Raw genomic sequence first — 22,991 nt, forward strand, 5'->3', positions numbered from 1 at the left:
CATTAAATAGTTTGACAATTGTCAATGATACGACAGACCGATTTGAAAATTTCGCGCGATGTTCATGCGAATGCGTCGTACGTACTGAACACCAGTGCATTCTGGTTTTGTTTGCGGCAGTTGTTTTTAAAAACGTCATAGAATTAAAACGGAGAAGTTTAGCAACGAAACAGATTTGTTTGCGAAAAAGTAACAAGCAAAATGTGATCAAATGCATACGCCTCAGAAAAAGGGAGAAAAGTCATTATTGCGTGATGCAAACCAGCGTTCATAAACCCGCGAAATCTGAGAAGACGCCGCGGCGTAAGAGGCTCATCACAGAACAACAAAGCGACGCTATGGATATGTTCGTGACACCGAAACGTCAGAAAAGTGACGGTGAGATCAGCATTTATTTTATAAAGGAAAACGTTTGGTAGAACAGTTGCTTGTATTGCTCGTGTCCGCTTGTAATATTTCGCATGATTTGCGCGCGTACGTAGCTAATTTGTCAATTTCCTTGGCGATATTTTAGTCCAAGCTGCTCAACTTTTGGTTTCTAGCGCTTTTCTTTGTAGCGGAGAACCGTCGAACTAATGATGAGTACAATACATTTGTGGTTAGGTTCTCTTCTTATTCATTAAATTTTCTAAATAAAATTTCTTTAATAGAATGACACCACAGTTAAATAATATATTATTTATACAAATTATTATGAAACGGATCGCAATGGCCGTAAAGCTCATTTCAAATTTCTATATTTTTATATATTCCATCTATACAGGGAATCTATTGTTTAGATTTATAAATAAGACATTTCATGTCACATAATACGCGTCCACGAGATTTAATTGGTGATTGTTATTTCGGTTAAAAAAATTGTTAAGTTTGCCGACAAGAATGAGAAAAGGCATATGCAGCAAACTATGTTTAAATACCCATGTACATTTGGTGTACAATTTGTTCAAATACAATGCGTAGACGTAATAATTGTGAGTTCTCGATCAATGTGTGAGAGTGGTAGTTAGCTGTGTTGCAAAGTATTTTGGATCCTTTCTCTTTCTTGGCAAGGTGCAGTCGGCTTTATATTTCAGATCTAGAGGTCACTGGTATCTCCCGCAGTGGCCGTGTGAGAAAGAAATCTTCCAAACTTGTCGACTTTGAATCGCCAGACGATTTTACGGATAACAAATACAAACGTCAAAAAGCTCAGCAATTACAAAATCAACAATTGTTGGATAGATATGATTCAGAACATGTATCGCCTACTCGGTCGATACATGGGAGTGGTGGACGACAAAGAAAAAATTCTAATTCTAATTCTGGTCAACAAAGAATTAAGGCTGAAACGTTATCAGATAACGAAGGACAATCATCAGGATCAGATTCGGATGATCCCTCTGGGTTGAACGAAGATGAAAGATACAGTATGGACTCTGGAAGTGATGACGATGTAGATCCACTTATGATAGACGATAGAGAAACAGGCTTTAGAAAACTCGAGCCACCTGGCCAAGAAACACCTTCTCAAGCGAATAGTTTATACATGCTTGAGAAATGTAAGAAAAAACTAATTATCAAAGATGGCAAAATCATAGGTAGAATGAAGGCGCAACGAAAAGACAAAGGGGTATGTACAAATGACAGTTATTAAGGGAACTTATCTGATGATTCAATAATATTTTCAGAAAACAAGATTTACTGCTTACATGTTGTGGGCTAAAGAAATTAGGCAAGAATTGCTAGAACAATGTCCATATATGGGTATATAAGTTTTATTTCTTTCTCTATACTATAGTTGATCAGGAAACAAAGCTAACGTTACTCGTGAAACATTGCTCTTTGTAGATTTTGCAGCAATTTCGAAACGGTTAGGAGAACTGTGGGCTACAGTGCCGAATCTGGAAAAATATAACTGGCGCAGACGCGCGAAACGCTTGGCAGCGAAACCTCATTCTTTACCTGCGAGTAAAGATGAGCCTGTTTGGAAAATGCCAGCGCCCGCTTCGCGAAAAAAGTTCATTAATAAAATTGGTGGGTTTGTTGGTTCTCATGTATAACATCACTTTTACAAGTATGCTACTAAAGTCATGCAGTAGTTTGTTCATCTTAATTTGCTTCTCGTGCACGCGTATTAGTGAAAATTTTATCAAACTGAATATTGTTTTTATGCCTAAAAATTCTGTGGTAGATGTTTCATTATTATTTGTTTTGTATGCATGCATCTCGTTTAGACACGTAGGCAAATCAGAACAATCCGGATTGATGATACTGTCCTTTACCGATTTCTTTCGTCTTATGTTATTGCAGGTAATGGAAAAGAGCAAAAACCTGCTACCTCTAAAAAAACAATTCAGCTAGGTCTACCGTCCGTAGTAGGAAATGTTCCAGTATCCCCACCGTCGAACCGATCGGGGAAAGATTTAGTTAACGAACCGTTAATAGGCACCGGAATGTATAAAGTAGTCGGAACACAACCGATCGATGTTGCCGCCCATTTAAAGCTTCTCGGTGAAAGCTTAACTATCATTGGTGAACGATTAAAAGAACACGATGGACAAATTGCAGTTTCCGGCAGTCTATCGGTTCTGCTGGATTCTCTTTTGTGTGCTCTGGGACCTTTGATTTGTTTAACGCAGCAAGTGCCAGAAACGAATGGAGCTAAACACGAAACACTTTCGCAGATGCTCGATAATATTGCATATCTTATGCCTGGTTTATAATGTATGTATTAAATATCTAGATGGTAATCTGTAATAACATATACTGTAAATACATTGTATATTAATTGAATATACATTAACGTAGTTCTCGCCTTCTTAGTTTTTCACTATTGAATCGATAAAAAATAAGATTAAGAGAACATGGAATGGAATTCCAGCCGTGTATTTCAGATTAAAAACCACACTATGGTTTTTGGGTTCGTTTCATTTTGTTCATTTAAAAAAATATTCTACAACAAGAATATCTAACTGTTTCTCTTCTAATAATTGACTCTTAATTAGACAATCATCAACTCCTTGTAATCCAGGAGTTGCCTGATTCCCACATTCAGTTGACTAATTTTAGCATTGTGCGCAATTCTATTAGTGTACTATACAAACAGGAGACTTATATGCGTATGTACTTATACACCATTTGTAGTGGTGATTAGTCTACTTGCAGTGGCTTCCCACTCAGCAGCTGAAAGAGGAGAGGGAAGTGAGTAAGGTGATGTTTCTCTCTGACTAAGCGAAGAGGGGAAGAGCCTCAGTGAAATAAATTGATTAATTTTATTTGTTTATTAAAACAGAATCAAAACGATGATTACATGAAATATATTAAATAAATTAAAAATAAGGTAAAATCTTACAAATTCATAAAACAATTAAATCATAACTGTTTATAAATATGTAAATATTTTGGTAATCTTTATTACCAAAGATATATATTTCTATTTATAAATTCATACAAACTTTTGTCGTCGGATATTTCAGTTATTTTCAATCGTGCCGGCCAACAATGGATGTTTTACGAAAAGGAGTTCCGAAGCTAGCGAATAACTGTGCTATTTTGTAATATTTTAGCTTAGAAAAAATATAAATATAAAGCAGAAGGTTACAGTGATATACTCAGAAAAAATCAAAGGTTTTTACTTAATTGTTATTAATAAAAAAAGTTCCTAAAGTTTACCTATATTTAAAATGTCTCTAAGTGGTGTACTTCCCTTAAACCAAAATCCCTACCCAAGAAAAGAAATACATTCTACGTTAAGAAAATGTGCAGCAAAATTCAGCCCTAGTAGAGAATTCTAAAGTAGCTACGAGGAAGTTTTTTTTTAATAAATAGAAAAAAAATTGATTTTCTTCAGTTTATTTCGCAAGGTAGTTCAACTGGGTTTAGCATTCTTGAAAATGTTCATAGGGAACATAATTTTTTAATTTTATTATTTTTGGATTCTAATTAATTAGAATCTAAGATTTTGATTCTAAGGATAATTTGAAAATTAGTTGATTATGTACTTTTTACTAAAATAATTTTCAAAGGTGCATATTTCTTTGATTGTCCTAGATTTATATAACTTTTGAAATTATAATACTAAGAAGCAAAAGGAGTAAGAAAATTGTATTCATTATTTAAACATTTATATTTTTAGACTTATCTGTTACTATAGAATTGTAAAAATAAATATTTCTTCTATGTGCTAAATTAGGTTTTATATTGGTTTCATTTTATTTAAATATGTTTCATTCAACACTCCTAAAACTTTTGCAAGTAATAGTTAAGTAATAGAGTATCTCGATTGATATTCTTGATCAATTTTGTTTAGAGAACAGTTTGTAATTGTTATTTATAAATAGAAAAAATTAAATGTAATATAATTAACCAAATACATTATAATATCTTATCAGCGACTAGTTTATGAAAAATGACTTAGCGTATTCTGAAAAATAATAATATAATTAACACCTTATATACAGATGATGCCATTTGGCATAAAATTATGTACGTTATAATCTTGTTAATAGAGTGTTAATATAATATTTAGGTCATGCGTATATCAATCGTATTGTTGCGACAAAATGTACTTAGATAAAGAATTCAGCAAGAAGCAATAACAAAAATAAATTAATCAGATGGAAGTATAATTAGCAATTAATTACAAGGAATAATTAATAAACGAAATAAGAAAATCTTAAATACTTTCTTATTTTTAACCATCTTTCTATAAAAACAATAACATCTAAATTGTGAATGAGATTTTGGATCTAAATTCAAGACTATGTTCTTTTATATTGTAAGTATAATAATATATACGAAATAAAGATGCAATTTTATCTAGTCCTTTTTATTAATCTTGCTAATCATTGAATAACAGGTACACCATGAATATACTTAATGTATAAATAGTATGTTTGTATAGAAATATAAAAACAATAAATATTTAAATAATTTACTTAGAACTAACTGTACAAGATAAAACTTAATTACAAATAATAGTTTATTTATTTCAAGAAACAGGAGGACAAGTGCAGAACAGATTTGTGTCGCCATATATATCGTCTATTCTTCCTACACTTGGCCAAATTTTATTACTTCCTTTCACAAATGGCTAAAATGCAAAGAAATATATAACGGTTTATTAATTTGTATGTTATATCGTTTCTTATAAGTACCATATTCTAAACACTTACAGCTGGAAATGCTGCTACTTCCCGTGAATAAGGCCGATCCCACGTACTCGATATCACTTGCTCCTGAGTGTGCGGTGCCATTTTCAATGGATTATTGGCAATGTCTAGTTTTCCATTTTCAATGTCATTAATCTCTTGCCTTATGGCTGCAAAAGAGAGCACGAAAAATTTCCAATATTTGTCGAGTAACAAATTCATAAAACCATCCTAATATTGCCGAATAAAAAAGTAGCAATCTTACAAATAAGAGCGTCACAAAATCGATCCAATTCTCCTTTGTCCTCAGATTCGGTTGGTTCAATCATCAATGTACCTGCGACAGGCCAGCTCATTGTAGGTGCATGAAAACCATAATCCATCAGTCTTTTCGCGATGTCCACGGCTTCAATATTCGCCGTTTTTTTAAAATCTCTCACATCTAAGATAAACTCGTGAGCTACCAACTCCGTTTTCCCTTTGTACAGAGTGTTGTAAAACTTCTCTAACCTTTTGCTCATGTAATTAGCATTTAGAATAGCAACTTGCGTGGCTTTCCTTAATCCTTTAGGACCCATCATTTTGATGTATGCCCAGGAGATTGGCAGAATAGCTGACGATCCGAAGGGAGCAGCCGACACTGTACCAGGTCGCTTTTCATTGCTACCATTACCCGTACAATTGATTACAGGATGAGTCGGAAGAAATGGCGAAAGGTGCCGTTTACTGCGAAGACATAATTACTTTCATTGTTGTAAAACAGAATTGAAGCCATGCATTTCAAAACAGCACAAATCAACCAATCAACATTTCGAGAAAAGTCAATCTTTCCTTCCATCTTTGTTCATTTATTTATTATCTATTTTGTTGATTCTTGCTGCAAGTATTGACTACAGATACACTTTCATTACGTCTATATTTTTAATATTATTAAACAGGTCTCAGTAAGCTAAAAACAGTTAAATCAATAACTCATATAGATAACATTACAAAGTGGACTTGTGCTGCTTTAGGATTCACGAATTCGATTGATTATTAGAATGTTCGACTGAACGCAATAAACTTACACTCCAATAGGTCCCATTCCAGGTCCACCACCTCCATGAGGAATACAAAAAGTTTTGTGCAAATTTAGATGCGAAACGTCACTGCCATAATCACCCGGACGACACAGCCCTACTTGAGCGTTCATGTTAGCTCCGTCCAGATATACCTGACCTCCGGCTTGATGAACCATAGAGCAAATGTCACCAATCGTCTCTTCGAAAACACCGTTCGTAGACGGATACGTTATCATCAAACAAGATAATGTTTCTCGGTGTTTATCGATCATTTCTTTTAAATGTGCAATATCCACGGAACCATCTTTCTGCACCAAGATAGGTTTCACTCGCATACCAGCCATTTGGGCAGAAGCGGGATTCGTGCCATGAGCGGAAATAGGAATTAAACAGACTTGTCGATGTTTCTGTTCTTTAGACTCGTGATAACACTGTATGGCCCTTAGGCCAGCGTATTCTCCTTGAGCTCCGCTGTTCGGTTGAAAGCTGATATTGTCATAACCAGTTATAGCGCATAGATCATGTTCCAGTTCAGCGAACAACTGTTGGTATCCTCTGGCTTGTTCGATAGGTACAAAAGGATGAATGCTCGTGAATCCTGGTAAACTACAGGGCATCATTTCCGTAGTGGAGTTCAGTTTCATTGTACAGGAACCCTATCAAGATGTACATATACATATATATATATCATAAAAATTATTGCAATCTGTTTATAATAAGGAGTGCCATTAACCCTTTGAGGACGAATGTCAGTACTTTGGAAATATGAAACTTTCGTATCCGAGATACAAAGTTACCAATATATAATTGAATTATTCAAATAACAACAGATCAATACACAATTCTCTTTTTCTACAGTATTTAGTTCGATATATAATTTAAATTTCTTAGCTAAAGATTTTAAGTCTTTTCAAAGATTCTCGTCCGAAAAGGATTAACACGTTGACTGTTAAGGTAGTCGTCGATAACCGGAGCTGCCAAATTACTCGAGAACAATTACAATAAATAAATTCATGTCGAATAACAATATTTAGTAACATAAGTAACTAAATAATAGTATAATATAATTACTGCAATACCAAATTGTTAATAATTATTTCTAATATCATTTGTCTTTATTATAAAAGCATAAGCGTATCACTATACAAACGCTCGAAATTGTCGTGGCAGTCAACGTGTTAATGCATATTGAATGCTTACCAATGGTATCATGCTATGCACAAGAGACACATCTTTGTTTTCTAACGATTTCATATAACGAACTATTCTTGTCTCAGAACGATGACTGCTGAACACAGGATGTTGCAGGTACGGTGTGGTGCGAGCGAAATGCGAATTATTCAACTTTCCGTCCACACAAAACTCATCCTGGCACACATTTTCGACCGTTGTTTCTGCACCAAATACCTTATAGATATCGTTTATATCTTGTACGGTCGTAGTTTCATCCAGGGATATCCCGATTCCGTCTTGGTAATATCTGGAAAAATTGTTCACGTCTGTTCAGAATATTACAAGACAATTTATCGAGTCGTTACGTTCTGGTATAACAATTACCTAAAGTTCATCTTATGCGAAGTCGCATTAGATTTTAAAACACTCATGGCTAACTTGGGTGATATTTTTATAGTATCAAAAAAGTATTCGTTTTCTATTTTATTGCCTGCTTTCTCCAAACCTTTAGCAAGAGTCACGGTTAAACTGTGTACTCGGTTTGCTATGTTCTTGATACCTTCAGGTCCATGGTACACCGCATACATAGCAGACATGTTCGCCAATAATGCTTGTGCAGTGCAAATGTTGCTAGTGGCTTTATCCCTCCTAATGTGTTGTTCACGTGTTTGAAGGGCTAAACGATATGCATCACGGCCTGTTGAATCTTTCGTCACACCGATCATTCTACCAGGCATCAAACGCACCAATTTTTCTCGACATGCAAAGAATCCTGCATGAGGACCCCCGTATCCTAATGGCACACCAAATCGTTGGCTCGTACCGACGCATATATCAGCTCCGAATGCACTTGGAGGTTGAAGAATAGCCAATGCTAATAAATCGGTAGCAACGCAGACAAGAGTCTGTAATTATACGCATATATAAATGTATATTATATTGACCTTGAAATGATTTTGGACTGCCCTGCAAATGTCATGTTAAAATTTTTAAATGGGACAATAGATTTTTATTAAATAATTTATATTGACATGTAAAATTTGTACGTTTATATCCCAACAACAACTTAAGTAAAAATAATAGTTTTATGATGTCTCGGGAACGTCTCGACGTCAGCTATAGGAATATTTAATACAAAATATACTGTTCCATTTAAAATTTATAACATGACATTTGTAGGGCAGTTCAAGGTCATCTCAAAGTCAAACAAATAAGATATGTAACACTTAATTTTCTATAATTTTTGTTTCAGATATTTTTTTATATCACTCATATTTTTCGAGAAAATTAGGTGTTCTCAGTTCTCAGTTCGCAGAAACATATTATAGGTATACATAGATATAAAGATATATGTATAAGTTATTGATGATTGTCACATTGTTATCCATTTGAAGCCTTGAAATACATACCCCATCAGCATGCGCCCTTTTTGCAATATCCTCAAATGCGTGAATAGATCCAGTTGTGTCCGGATATTGTACAAGGATTCCGGCAATATCGTTTTTACTGGTGTCAATTTGAAATACATCCCCGATTTCTAAAGTGAGACCCAAGGAAGTAGCACGTGTAGCAATTACGCTAATCGTTTGAGGATGAACATTATCAGAAACGAATAATTTCTTCCTTTTGTTGTTCCTATGAGCAAGAGCCAAAGCTTCTGCTGCTGCCGTGCCTTCATCCAGAAGCGATGCATTTGCTACTTCCATGCCAGTTAAATCGCATACCATTGTTTGGTAATTTAGCAAACCCTCGAGTCTTCCTTGAGAAATTTCTGGTTGGTATGGAGTATACTGCGTTGTCCTATTGCCATTGTACAAGGAAATTTGTCATTTCAATTATGTATCGATATTATCGGTGACCCATTTTTTTTTAAATGTCTTACCATCCTGGATTCTCGAATATATTTCTCATAATGGTGTGGGGAACGCAACAATTGTGATAACCCATCCCGATATACGAACGCCATACTTCATTCTTTTCAGAAATCTTCGTGATTCTTTTCAATAATTCATATTCAGCTGGAATATATTTTTTAATGGAAAATCTATTGCATGGTCGTAATATTAAGATAGTAATTAATACATTATTTAATTTGAATGAATATCTTATAATCCATAATATGGAAATATAATATAAATACAAATAAGATAAAAATAGATATCTGTTTCAGAAAATCACGTGAATACCAATGTGAGTATGGTTCACAAATAACAATACATCATCTTTTTATGTATTTATCCTAAATAATAGAAATTTAAGTTGTTAATTTAATAATGCTAGAATAAAAGATTTTTATATTAAGTTTTCCTCTTGTATTGAATAATTGATAAAAATATTTCACGCGCAATGTGACTTTCCTAATATTTTCAAGTTGTTCTTGCATTGACGGATATGTTTCAGTGTCAAAGGGTTATCGCTTCTCATGTGTTCGTTATCAAAAGTCTCGTGACTTCCCACGTTTCTGCACAATAATTCTTATATTTCAACTACTTCAGACTCGAGACCGTTACAAACTCTTCCTTTTTCCTTTTTATTCAAAGCATTTTAGAAGCATTTTATACATTTACTTACTAATCGATTGTTCAATTTTTAATTCTTCGTTATATAGAATTTTTGCTGGAATTGCTGCTTTCGTTAATTCCTCTAAACTCTGTAAAATGGTTGAAACTGAAGTTACAAGGAAACTTATGTGACAATGTATTTTATGTTTTCAAATTGTTACATTACAATACCTTGAAACCAATGGTTCTCAGCATGTCTAATTGTTCTTCTTCTCGCGGGCCAATGTGTCTAAGTGCAAATTCATCTTCTCTAGAGCAAAGTACATTGATATTTCCTGTCCTCGCATTATTTAATGCTAATCCACGTAGGTGTTGAATCACTCTATGTTCACTTAACAATCTTGAACACTTTGCAATTTCCAACATATGCAGCATTATGCCTCCTAGGTGACTACTCAATTTACAAAAATATAGTTCCAATAGTATAGCCGTATACTATAACCATTTCGATTTCTGAAAACTAAGTAGTACATTGAAGTAGAGGGAGATTTTATACCACAAGACCTATCGTCTAGTGATGTCACAACTCCTGATTACAGTTTGAACTTTTGTAACCCCTCACTTGTAATATATCTTACACAGTATTGAGAAACTACCTTCACACGCACGTATATAAGTATAATGCATTGAATTAATAATAATATTGTAAATTAGATAAATAATTATCACTACAACATAATTTTATATATATATATTTATTATTATTTTATGTGTATATGTAATAATAATAATAAACAGTAATAAGCTTCATAAACATGACTTATAGCTTTAAAAATATTATTTTACATCTGTTGAAATAATAAACTTCGCTTATCACTGATATTTCTAATATTGCGCATTGTGCTTATGAAGTAGTTTCGCCGTTTATAATTTTAAAAATACAGGAGACAACAAATAATATTTAAAAATAATGTAATATCCATTGTTCAAAAATTTTTAGTTTTATTTATAAAATTTCAATTCAACTAGATCAGTAGTATATATACGCTTATAATATAGTGAAACAATAGGTGAAGTTTAAATAAAAAATACATTACTAAATAACAATTGAATAAACACATTTATTTCATAAATTTATCTTTATTTTGCGTAAGAATTTTGGCAGAAGACTTTGCATCTAAGAAAAGAGATCCTACTTCTTCAATATCCTCTTTCTTAATAATCGTTCTTTCGTTTACTTTTGCTGTTAATGCAGCAGGAGTTAAAAGCTGTACTACATATCTAAGAGTTGTTTTTGTACCTAGTTCACCAAGGGTAGTCAAAGCTTCATCTTCAATTTGTAGTCCCTCCGTTGTAGCTCTTAACTTAACTATTTGTTCGATTTCTGCTCTAGAATATGGAAGTGTTCGTATAATGAGTAATCTATCTAAGAGATCAAGAGGTACTCCATGCGGTGATACAATATCCTCTGTGCCTCGAATTATGCAGCGTCCTCTGTTAGTAGCAAATATGACTATTGGAGCAATGGCACTTTCTAGAGCACGATGAAGATAGGTGAATGTTTCTATATCCAACATATGTACTTCATCGATGAATAAAACTCCTGGTACTAATTCTGCGATTCCTTGATCAATATACTTGTTCACTACCTTATTTATTTCCTTGCGCAATTTGTCTGTAATAAGTCATTTTGATAAAATTTTATTTAGATTATATATATAAGCATTTTCAAATTTTAATTCAAATATTCTTACCTGTAATTTCTGTTTTTTTAGGTTTCATTAATTGTCCCATCATGGACATGATATCCTGTCCACCTTGTGGTTTAGCATTAGCAACATCTAAATCATGTAACGTTACATCTTGAATAACTTCTTTCTTCTTATGTACATCGCCTTTGGGTAACGGAACATATTCTTCTGCTTCTAAATCAAATTCGGTAGCAAAATTATCGCTTCTGCCCTGTCTTTTTACAGCACCACTATTTGCTTCGATGTAAATTACATCTCCTGTTTCCACTTTCTCTTTCTGCAAAGATTCGTATATGGAAGGATCCAGTTTCAATTGCTTTGTACCCTTAGCAGTTTTTAATCCAATAACCACATGGGATACTGTCTTCCCATATCCACCTATTGGATTTTCTGTTTCGACTGGAGTTAATTCTGTAACTTCTCCTTCGTATACTTCCTTGGTTTCTTTGATTCTGAGACCAATAGCTCGTCTAAAATTTTCCATAAGCACTTCCGTTTTTTTTATTTCAGAACTATAAACTTCTGAGCCCACCATGGGACAGAATGGTACTTTATTACCTAATTCTTGTGCAATAGCAAGCGCAATTGCAGTTTTTCCTGTACCTGGTGGGCCAGCTAATAATACAGCTCGACCAGCCATCTTTTTAGATTTTATCATGTCAACTACAATTCCAGCAGCCTAAAAAGTTCCACATTATTACTCAAGTTTTAATTATTTTTTCTTTTATATATGTACAAGTTATAAGTATATAAAGGATTCTAACCTCACGAGCCATTTCTTGGCCGACAAGACCGGCCGCGGATTGTATTGCTACCCCATTTTCATCAAGACCTAAACCTTTTATGTGTGTATGAGCTGAAATTCTTTGAGTTTTAGCAGTACTCTTTACTTCTTCAATCTTCATTCTTCTTCACTATTGTAAACAGTTTTCTTTTAGAAAAATCAGGATCACGTTGCTACGTATTTACGCAGGTGTTTGATTGATACAATTTCTATCCCCACTTCAAGTTTCTCGTAACCATAGAAACAATCTTCATTGTGATTAACACTTAATGAGCGATTTTAAATAGTCAAATTTAAATTTATTTTCCCGCGAAAATACGTTTTAAAGTTTTTTCTGTTGATTAATATAAATAATAGTTTAAACCAAACGAAAAAAGCATAAATTTCACTATTTAAAAGACACAATATGAAATACCGATCAAACATTATTTGCTTTACGAAATTCATGGATATTTTAACGCTTTTCTTTGCCGATAGATGTCCGCTGCATTTATCATTTTCTCGAAAGTGTTTGGTTCGCACTTTAGTTTCTATATAAGAACGGTTTAGATGACGTATTGTCGGGTCCGATGCACCTGGGAAAATGTTTGAGCAACGCTCTATGATTTATAAAATGATCTTCAAAGTTTACTTCTGCAAGTGTTACTATTTACTCCTTATCCCTAGATGTGACCGCGACCCTCCTTTTGCTACTTTCCCTTCTTAGATAATTAATTTTTTAAAATACTTTTTTAATATTTTACAAACTTTTTAAGGAATGGAAGAAACTTTTTTAAAAAAGCAATATTACTATTTCTCTTTTATTACATATCACAAATATTAGTACAAAATTATACTCTATGTAGCGGCCTTCTTTCTTTTTCTTCATAATTTGTTGTTACGGTTTGAGCATCTTTCATCTGAAAATTAAATTATATTCAAGAGGATGTTTTTTATAACTTCATAAAGTTTTAAATCTGCTGTACTCACTTTTACATGTGCATACAAAATAATTCCAATCAATGTTAATGTTATCCCAATTACTTGATTCATGGCTAATGTTTCATGAAAAATGAGCGATCCGCCTAGAAGTAACAAACAAAACTTAGAATGCCCAACCATATTATAACTGATTAGTCTATAAGGAATAACAAAGCATTGAGAAATCATATGTCTTATAAAATATTCGATAAGGATACGTTAGTGGTGAAGTTTTCCCTATTATCCAATAGGAAGTTAAGTTGACAAAGAATGCCACTATGCCTGATAGCACAATCATGACCTAAAAATAAAATATGCATTGTTTTCTTGTTCGATACTTTATATTTTCATATATTAACGTACTAAATCTATCGGTGACCAACTCTGTGTAAATGTCTGTTCTACAGGTTCTAAAAATGGTATAATAATGAATAATAGAATAGCAGATAAAGGTGCCTGGTAATACAATAATTGCATTGGATTCATTTGAAATTCCTTCTGTTTTGTATTCAGCATCTATAAAGAAAAGTCCATTTATGAAATTGATACATTAAGACATATCAGTTATTCTATAACAGATATATTTTGAAAATCGATTTTATATGAAACAATTAATTTTATAAGAGATAAATAAAAATGTCCTACCACTTGGTATAAAGATGTTACGAATACTCCCATAGTTGCATATATTGTTCCAATAACATTAAATTGTATATCGTAATAGAAATTAATTACAACTCCTAATATAATTGGAATTAATGTCAACTTAACAAGTAAACCACAATGTTTCTTATAAAACAGTATTTGCAGTATTATCACACAAGGCGTTGTTAACATTTTAGCCACTTGATAAGTTCCAATTGTGTTATATGCCAGACTTAAATTTGTAAGTACAACAAATCCACAAAAGGTCATGGCAATCCATAACATTTCTTTGATAGCTACATCTTTTAAACAAAAAACGTCAAATTTTTCGCAGATTATTAGTCCCACAAAAGTAATAATAAAATGTATCATAGATAATGTAATGTTTGGAAAGCCTGTGTGGACATATAGCCATTTATTCAATAGTACAATTACAATTGAAAACAATATATTCAATATTAAATAGAATACTGTGACAACTTTTTTATTCATACTTTATTCACTGTTTTTTTACTATTAATGTGTAACCGGTAAAGAAGCCATAACATGTATTTGAAATATCCTAGGCGACAAATTAGTTGTACATTTCATCTTAATATATACGTTGTTAGACAGGAATTAGTAGCAATTAATATGTGTCTTTCTGGTTAACTTTTGTTCATTCGTATTTACATATTTTCTCTGATCATCAACTTAGATATATTTATTAAGAACTATATCATCGCATGCCTGAATTTTAACCTATATCAACGGGTCAAAGCAGTTAAGGTTATAACAACGATCGAGGGCGCCAAAATGAACCGCATGAAGCGTGACATAAACGTTCAATACATACTAAAATTTTTAGCGGCATTGTAATGTAATTTGATAGTTAAATTGACATAGTGTTTATTTTAAAATTAAACTGGAATATGGAAGAATTTCCACTTGGTTATCGAGAAGTCGTGCCTGATCAAACGGTACCGGAAAAATGGAACGAAATTACATTAAATACAGGTGAGCGATTATAACCTTTTCAAGATAGCTGAATAAATGAAAAATCTACAAAGAAAGCAAGAGATTCTACAAAAAATATAAGCGATATTTGTTCATTAAAATGTAAATTATTAGAAAACAACATCTTCAAGTTTTAAATTGTAAAATATATATAATTATATATATATATATATATATATATACCTACAACGTATTTTTATGATAATAATAATAATTACTAAACTATTTATACTATAATAATGATTTAGAATATAACAATTAAACATATATGTTGTTTCCTTGTAATGTGTTATATTATATTATAGGGGGAAGTCAAAGTACCTTACAAGATATAAAAGTGCCAGAAAGAGCTGGTGGTTATTCATATAAGGATTGTTCAAAATATTACACTCGTAATCGGTTTATTTATTGGCGTATTTCCCATGATGTGCTCGAATTGGTTGAGCACAGTTTAGATATTAATTTGATTAACTGTAGAGTGAGGTATAAGTTTACGGACACACCAATTTTGGATGGTATTTCAATACATGAAACAGAAAATTCCGTTATTATATTGATAGCGACTGTTTCGAGTATACATAAATTATCGTTTCCTCATCCTGAAAGGATTTATAAAAATGTAAGAAATTTAAACAAACTGAAGGGAAATTAGTTATTCTATGTAATTACAATATCGACAAATTCATTTTCCACAGGAATTAAATACATACAAGGATTTGGGTGTACAATCAATATTTAACGAAGCATCTGCTCAAAATGCGAAGAAAGCGAAAGAGGACCCGCATATGTTCTATGTTATTACAAACGCAGGAACTACAAGTAAGTAAAGAAAGCATTGAGTATTGTATTTATCTTACAGAAATCATCTAATCCCTATATAGATTCTCCAGTGCCTCATGCAGCCACGTCATGGTACATACCCCCTCAAGAAGCATTATTCGCACTTGCTTATAATTCAGGAATTATACTTCTTTTAAGACTAGACATAAAAACTGGTGCTGTGCACACTAGCGAATTAAAGGAGGATTCTATAGTGCCAAGATTCCTTAGTGGTATAGCAACTGCTTTTAGAGGGCGAAATTCTGAAGCTCATGTGGCTATGTCTTTGGTAATACATAATTTCGGAAATGACACATATTTATTTGCTTTGTGTCGTGAGGGTAATATTCGTATGTGGTCTTGTAATAAAGCTCAGTGTATAGCTGTGACTGATGCGACCATTGATAATCGTGTAGCATCTCAAGGAGACCAAGGGCATATGTTGAGAAAAGCGTTAGGGCTTGATAATGAATTATACTTAGGAACTTTCTTAAAATTTAGCACTAGATGTGAATTTAGTATTTTAAAACCTATTCAAGATAATGGCATATTCAAGTTTGTAAGATTATGTACAAGATTTGCACAGGATGTAAGTATATAATAAAAATAATGTGTTAGATATATAATTTATTCTTGTACATTGTTAGTGATATACATTCCTATACTTACAGCAACATTTAGTTGATTTCTCGTTCACAACTACACGATTATGGGCAGTATGGAGAACTATTGATATGGATACAGTTGAAGTAACACATGCACAATTGTCATTGACTGGCACAAGAGTTAACTCTGAATGGGAAACAACAGTTCTAGAACAAACACCGGATAGAGACTACATCCTTAGTGATCCTGACATTAATCCAAGACGGGCATACATTAATTACATTTTTCATCCTGGACAGTTTTCTTTAACGGATATTACAAAGGCATTAAATATTTACAGAAGATCAAAGAAAAATACTAATGTTAACGTCCTTTCTAAATCTTTCACAATTATCCATGGAAGGAATACAAAAGACAACATTCTTTCTGCGACCGAGTTAAAAGACCGTGTTTGTATTGCAGTAGAAGATGAAATACAAGCAGAAGTGATGGATTATGAACTAATGGATGAAGATTATCTAGAAATTGCAAATCGTTGTTGGTCAAGATTTTACTCTTGTGTAATACAGTACCATGCTAATAGTGCAAGGCCTGTAGGATTATTATTAATGCCAAGCGTTTATGGAATTGTTTTACTTAAAAAATCATCATTTTCTCTTCTAAGACCAATGGAAGCTTTAGAATATTTAATGTTTTGTAATGAGAAGTCATGTATATCTCGATTTAAAACAACACCTGTTTTATCGCAAGATGACGATATATGTCAAGATCTCATTGTATTGATGTCTGTATTAGTGCTACTAGAAGAGCAGTTGTCAGAAGAAACCAAAAATATAATCAAGCGAGAACTGTATCATCTGAAAAGCCCAGATAGTATTATCGATGAAATGCTGTCGAAGCTGATGCTTGATTCAGAAGAACCTATTAGTAATATCATCATGAACCATCCTAGTTGCCACAGATTGTCAAATATTAGGGATCTATCCAGTGCCATAGCCATGTTGTTAGAAGCTTTAACATACGACCTTGGTCAACCGCATAAGTTACAATTTAACGAAGATCACGACGCTTCGAAAATGCTACTCAGTATAAATCATTTCTTCGGTAGCCAGCTGGGGATTTCAGCAATATCAAAAAGTGTAGCTCAAATAACGCAATTAAGATTTTCAATCTGTAGAAATCTTTTGATTTTGCAACAAATGATACTGTTACGCCCGGAATTATTTGATTCACGGTCGTTGCACTCTATCAAATCATCTTTAGCACCGAGAACAATTGTATTAACGCAAGCATATAATGTTGTATTATGGATATGTGAATCTACACCATTACCAGCGCCGGCGCAATCATTGTTGTAAGTAAAATCTTAATTTTTTCTCTTGCACGAGTGCTTAATATATTTTAAAATTGTTATAAATATTTTAAGGGATTCTAGTATTCAGCGCTTAGCGTTGCTGAAGCTCGTTGATTCAAGAGCAAACGTGGGATTTAGGCAACATCGATCTTTATCATTGTTAGAATTATTTATACAGAGCAGTGGTGCAAAATATGCTCATAATTTGATAGCTCACACAAATTTAGATGCGACTACTTTAATACCATGGCATTACGGAATGTTGACACACATCACGCTTATCGCACAACTGGTGTATCCTTTTACAAATATTATTAAGTCGTGTAATGAAAAGGAAACCTTATGTGATGTTCTAAAAGACGTTTATTCAATCAAAATATGCTCTATTCGATTCAATACACTTCTGTTAACGTGTTTTTAATGCATATATTCCTTATTTGGGAAATTCTGAATGTTTAGAATTAATCAATTTTAAAGATATCGTTATAAACTACATTACAGATTCATCAAGCGGCTCATTTTGCAAAAAAACTACCGAAATGAAATTTTGCAAATCAACGCTGCACTGTTTTTTCATTCACAGTATTGTCCCCAAATGCTTTGTTTATATTTTGAGCGGTTTTTGCAGCATTATTTCCAAGTTTGAATTCATATAAGAAACTTACATGAATGTTTTAAAAAAATGATGTAAGAAGTAGTTATTATGCACAATTCGGAAAAAATTGTTTGCAAAGAGTTACTCTAACAATCGACAATGAAACTGTTTAAGAGATTGTATGAAAAACTGAGGAATAACGACATCAAAAATAGAAATGTTTACGAGTAAGAAATATTCGACATCTCATATTACAGGACCTAATATATGTATTGCCTATTACGTATATATTATACTATTTCTCTCCACAAATAATGAATTATTTCCTTAATTAAACTTTTCAACAGATGGCCAAGGTCGGGCAATTTTATTTTTCCAGAATGGCTTTTATCCAGTTGTCAATTTTTGCTCGTACAAGAGTATGTCAGACTTCTGAACACATGGTGTGAATGGAATAGCGCGTCGAGAAAATTTATATTGGCGGTCGCGTTGTTGGAAATGGGAGAAGCACATAAAGCTTGCGATCATTTCCTTCGAGCATCTGGAGGAATTTTAACCGATGAATTCTTGGCTGACACTTTACTCGAGACCAGTGTATTATCAGAAAATAATTCTTTAATTCAGTATTATTTAAAAGTCATTAAACTTTTCGAAGAGCATACTGCTGCCGATTGTATTATAGAACTTGCCGAAACAGCTATACTAATGGCTGATAAAGATGATCCCAATTTACCAACGCTTCATTCTATAGTGTTCACTCAACATTTGAACTTGGGTCATCATACCAAGGCGTACAATTGTTTAAACTCAAATCCAGATGCTGCACGTAAAGTGGACTGTTTAAGACAGCTAGTAGTAACTCTGTTTGAGAGACGAAAACTTATAGACTTAATTTCATTTCCATATGTGGATATGTACGAAGACCTCGAAAGAATTGTAGAAGGTAGAGCCAGAAGTGTGGATCTCATGGAGAATAACTACTATAATTTCTTATATAGTTTTCACATAAACAAGGGTAACATGCGTAAAGGTAAGATTTTAAATAAATACCTTAATTACTTATTACATAATAAATCAATGACTAAAAATTTGTAATGCAACAGTTAATTCATTTCTTTCTTTCAGCTGCTTCTGTCATGTATGAGCAAGCTATGCGTTTAAGTCAAGAATCACAATCTGTTCCAATTGTATCGAGGCAAGCTCAATGTTTATTAGCATGCATTAATGCGTTATACCTTGTATCCGATAAGTACAGGTGGATAGTTAGACCTGTAATAGATCATAACTTTCCGGAAAAATTGAATCATTTTGATCGACAATCGAGAGGGAATATCACCAACGAGGATATTTTATCTTATAAAATAAAAAGACAAATAGAAGTTCTTGAATTGGACGATATTAAGAAAGAATACTACGTAGTGGATGCCAGATTAAAAATATCGAAAATTAATTCAGATTTACAGATCGTTGCACATGCTGACCCTTCGGAACTTATTATTATATTATCAACCATTGGTTTATATACAACAGCATTACATTTGTGCGACGAATTTAAAATTAATAAAAGTTCTGTACTTGAAAGCCTGACTTCTCAGTGCATTCGACTTCTTCAATTAAGTCGAAGGGAAGATTCAAATACCTGGGATTGGTTAATACAAAATGATATATTTGATATTGGTCTCTCAAATACGAACAGTACAAATACTGCTTGGAGGTTATTAGAATATCTAACGTTAAAGCATGAAAAAGATAGATGCAGCGAGTTGCATAAGGCAGTTTCTGGCAAGTTACTGAAGGAAGGGGCATTTATACCTCAGTGGTTGTTAATTTCATATAAAGTGAGTAATTCATAAACTGATAACTTTGTTTAGAATTTAAAGTTAATATCTTCCACATTGCAGAAACGGAATGCTGCAGAACTCCTTCGTCTAATGCTGAATAGTGGAAGAATAATAGAAGCCAGTGATTTAGCGGTAGAATATATTAATGCAATCTTGGGAGATGGCAAAGAACATTTTGGCCTCGAAACATTCTTAACCTCTGTATCTCCAGCAGTTTGGTTGCCATTTAATACATTAGAAGTACTTTTACATGAATTAGAAGAAGCTAGTAAAGAAAACAGCATTTTCTCTGAGGTAATATATGAACTCTTTATGTTCGTAAATTATTATCTCATAAAAATGAGAGACATATAAATAAAAAATATTTATCGCAGGCCTATCAAAAATTACTACAAGCATTAAATGTGTACGAGCAAAAAGTAACAAACGTGTCGAAAAATATGATCGAAATGAAATCAAGCATCAAGAATTGCTAACAGTGAGTAACATATTTTATTTTAAAATTTGCTTTCATTCAGACTAATATAGTAAATATTATATGTACATAAATCATGTTAGTCATTTGAGATAATTACCAAATGGAGTACTTTTACATATTATGAAAATTGAATATATGCCTAAATGTATAATCGTACATATATTTTGATGCAATAATTTTTATATTAGCTTTGGTCCACCATGTTTTCAACATACTAACAAATACTTTATCCTCTATTAGTAACATTAGACATTATTAAATATAAATTGAGGTTTGTTTGATTGATATTTGTATTCCAAATAAAATAAGTGCTCCAAGAATCGATATGATACTCGTTACGATTATGTGTGGACATCTTTTGAATAAAACCTGAAATTATCGCGAGTTTAAATTTATATTTCCAAGAAAAATAATATTAAATTTTATCTAATATATTAAACATGATTATACGAGGATTTTCAAACAAATTATTACCATTAAAAGAACTAGTAAGGCAAGAATGAAAGCTGCTCCAATAGGTAGTAAAAAAGGTGCTGCCCAATAATATCTCTGTATTTCGGGATCTAAAAATAAGTATAACATTTTATCGTGACAACGGCACTACATCTGACCCTCGATTTACGCGGTAAATTAGTAACACCGAATAAAATGTACTTTTGTTTTCTGAAATGTCATTATTTTATCTTTTGTTTGGTTATGTGTAATAAATATCTATTTCTAAAACTTATATCGGCTTTTTTTTTCAATATTTTGTTTTCTCTTTTATTTATAGACTCTATTTACGCAATTTTAATTTTCGTAAACCGAATCCACGTGGAACGGATTTTCACGTAAATCGAGGATCAGGTATATGTAAAACAGAGAGGAACTTCACAAGAATACTGTACATTAAAAATAATTATTAGATCTATATTCCATTGCGAGTTATCTCACCATTATAAGATTTATACATTTCATTTGTAGATAAAGGAATTCTTTTTGTAATGCTATTATTGGTTATAATTACAGAATCAAGGAAGCTTTGCGTGTCAAGCTTTGCAGATTGAACTCCATTTGTGAACCAGTCCCCTATAATGTAAATATTTTGGTGTACTGTTCCAGTCTATCATTACTATTATGTGTATTCAAAACTTTTAACACAGATTTAATAAGAAAAGTAGATTTGATTTGTTGTAATCATTTTGTAATAGAAGTTTCTGATACCCAATTTTTCGAAAACTACATTTGTACAATTATTTTTAAACTAGAACAATGTTAATTCCTGTTTCGCATGTATCCAGCTTTATTAGGATACATATGGGGACAACGAATTACTAGGTGTATATCGTGAATTTATTATCGAATTAATTTTATTCAGTTTTATGGAATTATTAGTGATAAATATGTTAGAATAGTTGTTATAATATTTTCATATGTGTAATGAAACTTTCTTTATCATGGTACTTCCGTTGTTTCGCAAACCCTATAAAATTTAATTTTCTTTTGTTAATATATTGTAGTATCATATAATCTTGCTAAGTTATTAAAACATTTACATAAACAATTGTGTATCTGTCGTACAATAAAATATTTTGGTACTATTTATAAAAAAAAATGTTTTTAATACATAGACTATATAGTGCAAGCAATTTTATTAATTAAATATTAGTTTACATGTGTAAACACATATTACTTACTTGCGTATATATACATACTTGCTATTGGTTAATATTTATTATTGTATACACAGAGAAAGTTATAGTCTATGTTCTGATACTTACCCCAGGTCACAAACATTGCTGTATTTCAAATTAAATTATACAATTATTTGATTTTTTACACATTACCTTATTTCTAATAATTTAAGTGTACTTTTATAATTTTACTTTTCATTTTATAAGAATCATTAAATTGATTCATCAAAATTTGATCCTTATCATATTCCTTTTAATAAAGTTATATCTATTTTATTTGTATTTTCAAATTAAAATAAACAAATAAATCCGTTGCATATTCAATAACAAATTAAATAATGATCTGAATAGATAAACGTACATAAGATGTTAAATGTAACAAATTTTATGAACTATTTATGCAGATTAAAGTCTTGTATTTACATAATATAGCATAACTACCTGCGCAAAATGTATGCGTTACTTTCGAATCATTTACGGATAATGCATTTATGCACCATATACAATATGTGCGCATACGTACGTGAATGAATACATATATATATGTATATATATATATCATTGTTGCGCATAGATGCTATATATATTATATATATATATACTATATATGTTATATAGTATACGT

The 22,991-nt window shown here is 32.1% G+C and overlaps 6 protein-coding genes across 10 annotated transcripts; 2 read left to right on the plus strand and 4 right to left on the minus strand.

Annotated features, from left to right (window-relative positions):
- Positions 1-81: 81 nt before the first annotated feature.
- On the plus strand, positions 82-2,772 carry LOC116426006 (uncharacterized). Of its 3 annotated transcripts, XM_031974417.2 has the most exons (6): positions 385-598; positions 764-971; positions 1,074-1,609; positions 1,668-1,743; positions 1,828-2,013; positions 2,290-2,772. In XM_031974417.2, exons 2-6 carry the CDS (start codon positions 920-922, stop codon positions 2,700-2,702), a joined length of 1,263 nt encoding a protein of 420 aa, XP_031830277.1. In that variant the 5' UTR covers positions 385-598; positions 764-919; the 3' UTR covers positions 2,703-2,772. The 3 variants fall into 3 exon arrangements, with proteins under 3 accessions (XP_031830275.1, XP_031830274.1, XP_031830277.1); XM_031974415.2 differs by lacking the exons at positions 385-598; positions 764-971 and adding an exon at positions 82-378 and having other exon boundaries at positions 1,080-1,609; XM_031974414.2 differs by lacking the exons at positions 385-598; positions 764-971 and adding an exon at positions 83-378.
- Positions 2,773-4,766: 1,994 nt separating this feature from the next.
- Positions 4,767-11,304, minus strand: LOC116426003 (glycine dehydrogenase (decarboxylating), mitochondrial). Its single transcript, XM_031974410.2, has 11 exons — positions 11,165-11,304; positions 10,096-10,384; positions 9,935-10,013; positions 9,246-9,381; positions 8,773-9,163; positions 7,748-8,268; positions 7,391-7,670; positions 6,197-6,846; positions 5,395-5,855; positions 5,154-5,299; positions 4,767-5,071 (listed from the first exon to the last, which is right to left on the minus strand). The coding sequence occupies exons 2-11, from the start codon at positions 10,297-10,299 to the stop codon at positions 4,970-4,972; spliced, it is 2,970 nt and encodes a 989-aa protein (XP_031830270.2). The 5' UTR covers positions 10,300-10,384; positions 11,165-11,304; the 3' UTR covers positions 4,767-4,969.
- On the minus strand, positions 10,966-12,839 carry pont (RuvB-like helicase pontin). The gene is made up of 3 exons (XM_031974412.2): positions 12,380-12,839; positions 11,619-12,294; positions 10,966-11,539 (listed from the first exon to the last, which is right to left on the minus strand). Exons 1-3 carry the CDS (start codon positions 12,518-12,520, stop codon positions 10,986-10,988), a joined length of 1,371 nt encoding a protein of 456 aa, XP_031830272.1. The 5' UTR covers positions 12,521-12,839; the 3' UTR covers positions 10,966-10,985.
- A 344-nt stretch (positions 12,840-13,183) lies between these two features.
- LOC116425997 (solute carrier family 35 member E3-like) lies at positions 13,184-14,496 on the minus strand. Its single transcript, XM_031974386.2, has 5 exons — positions 14,005-14,496; positions 13,723-13,875; positions 13,578-13,660; positions 13,369-13,507; positions 13,184-13,298 (listed from the first exon to the last, which is right to left on the minus strand). The coding sequence occupies exons 1-5, from the start codon at positions 14,494-14,496 to the stop codon at positions 13,230-13,232; spliced, it is 936 nt and encodes a 311-aa protein (XP_031830246.1). The 3' UTR covers positions 13,184-13,229.
- Positions 14,463-22,990, minus strand: LOC116425998 (uncharacterized). 3 transcript variants are annotated; one of them, XM_076364587.1, is made up of 4 exons: positions 22,808-22,990; positions 21,627-21,761; positions 21,168-21,256; positions 14,463-21,062 (listed from the first exon to the last, which is right to left on the minus strand). In XM_076364587.1, exons 1-4 carry the CDS (start codon positions 22,926-22,928, stop codon positions 20,949-20,951), a joined length of 459 nt encoding a protein of 152 aa, XP_076220702.1. In that variant the 5' UTR covers positions 22,929-22,990; the 3' UTR covers positions 14,463-20,948. The 3 variants fall into 3 exon arrangements, with proteins under 3 accessions (XP_076220702.1, XP_076220704.1, XP_076220703.1); XM_076364589.1 differs by having other exon boundaries at positions 22,454-22,912; XM_076364588.1 differs by having other exon boundaries at positions 22,370-22,912.
- Positions 14,851-22,261, plus strand: Nup160 (nuclear pore complex protein Nup160). Its single transcript, XM_031974384.2, has 11 exons — positions 14,851-15,000; positions 15,306-15,619; positions 15,696-15,819; positions 15,882-16,408; positions 16,491-17,779; positions 17,852-18,073; positions 18,722-19,404; positions 19,500-20,212; positions 20,276-20,509; positions 20,590-20,693; positions 21,702-22,261. The coding sequence occupies exons 1-10, from the start codon at positions 14,916-14,918 to the stop codon at positions 20,689-20,691; spliced, it is 4,293 nt and encodes a 1,430-aa protein (XP_031830244.1). The 5' UTR covers positions 14,851-14,915; the 3' UTR covers positions 20,692-20,693; positions 21,702-22,261.
- Position 22,991: the final 1 nt, after the last annotated feature.

Source organism: Nomia melanderi, chromosome 2 (genome assembly GCF_051020985.1).
Source record: "Nomia melanderi isolate GNS246 chromosome 2, iyNomMela1, whole genome shotgun sequence".
NCBI lineage: Eukaryota > Metazoa > Arthropoda > Insecta > Hymenoptera > Halictidae > Nomia > Nomia melanderi.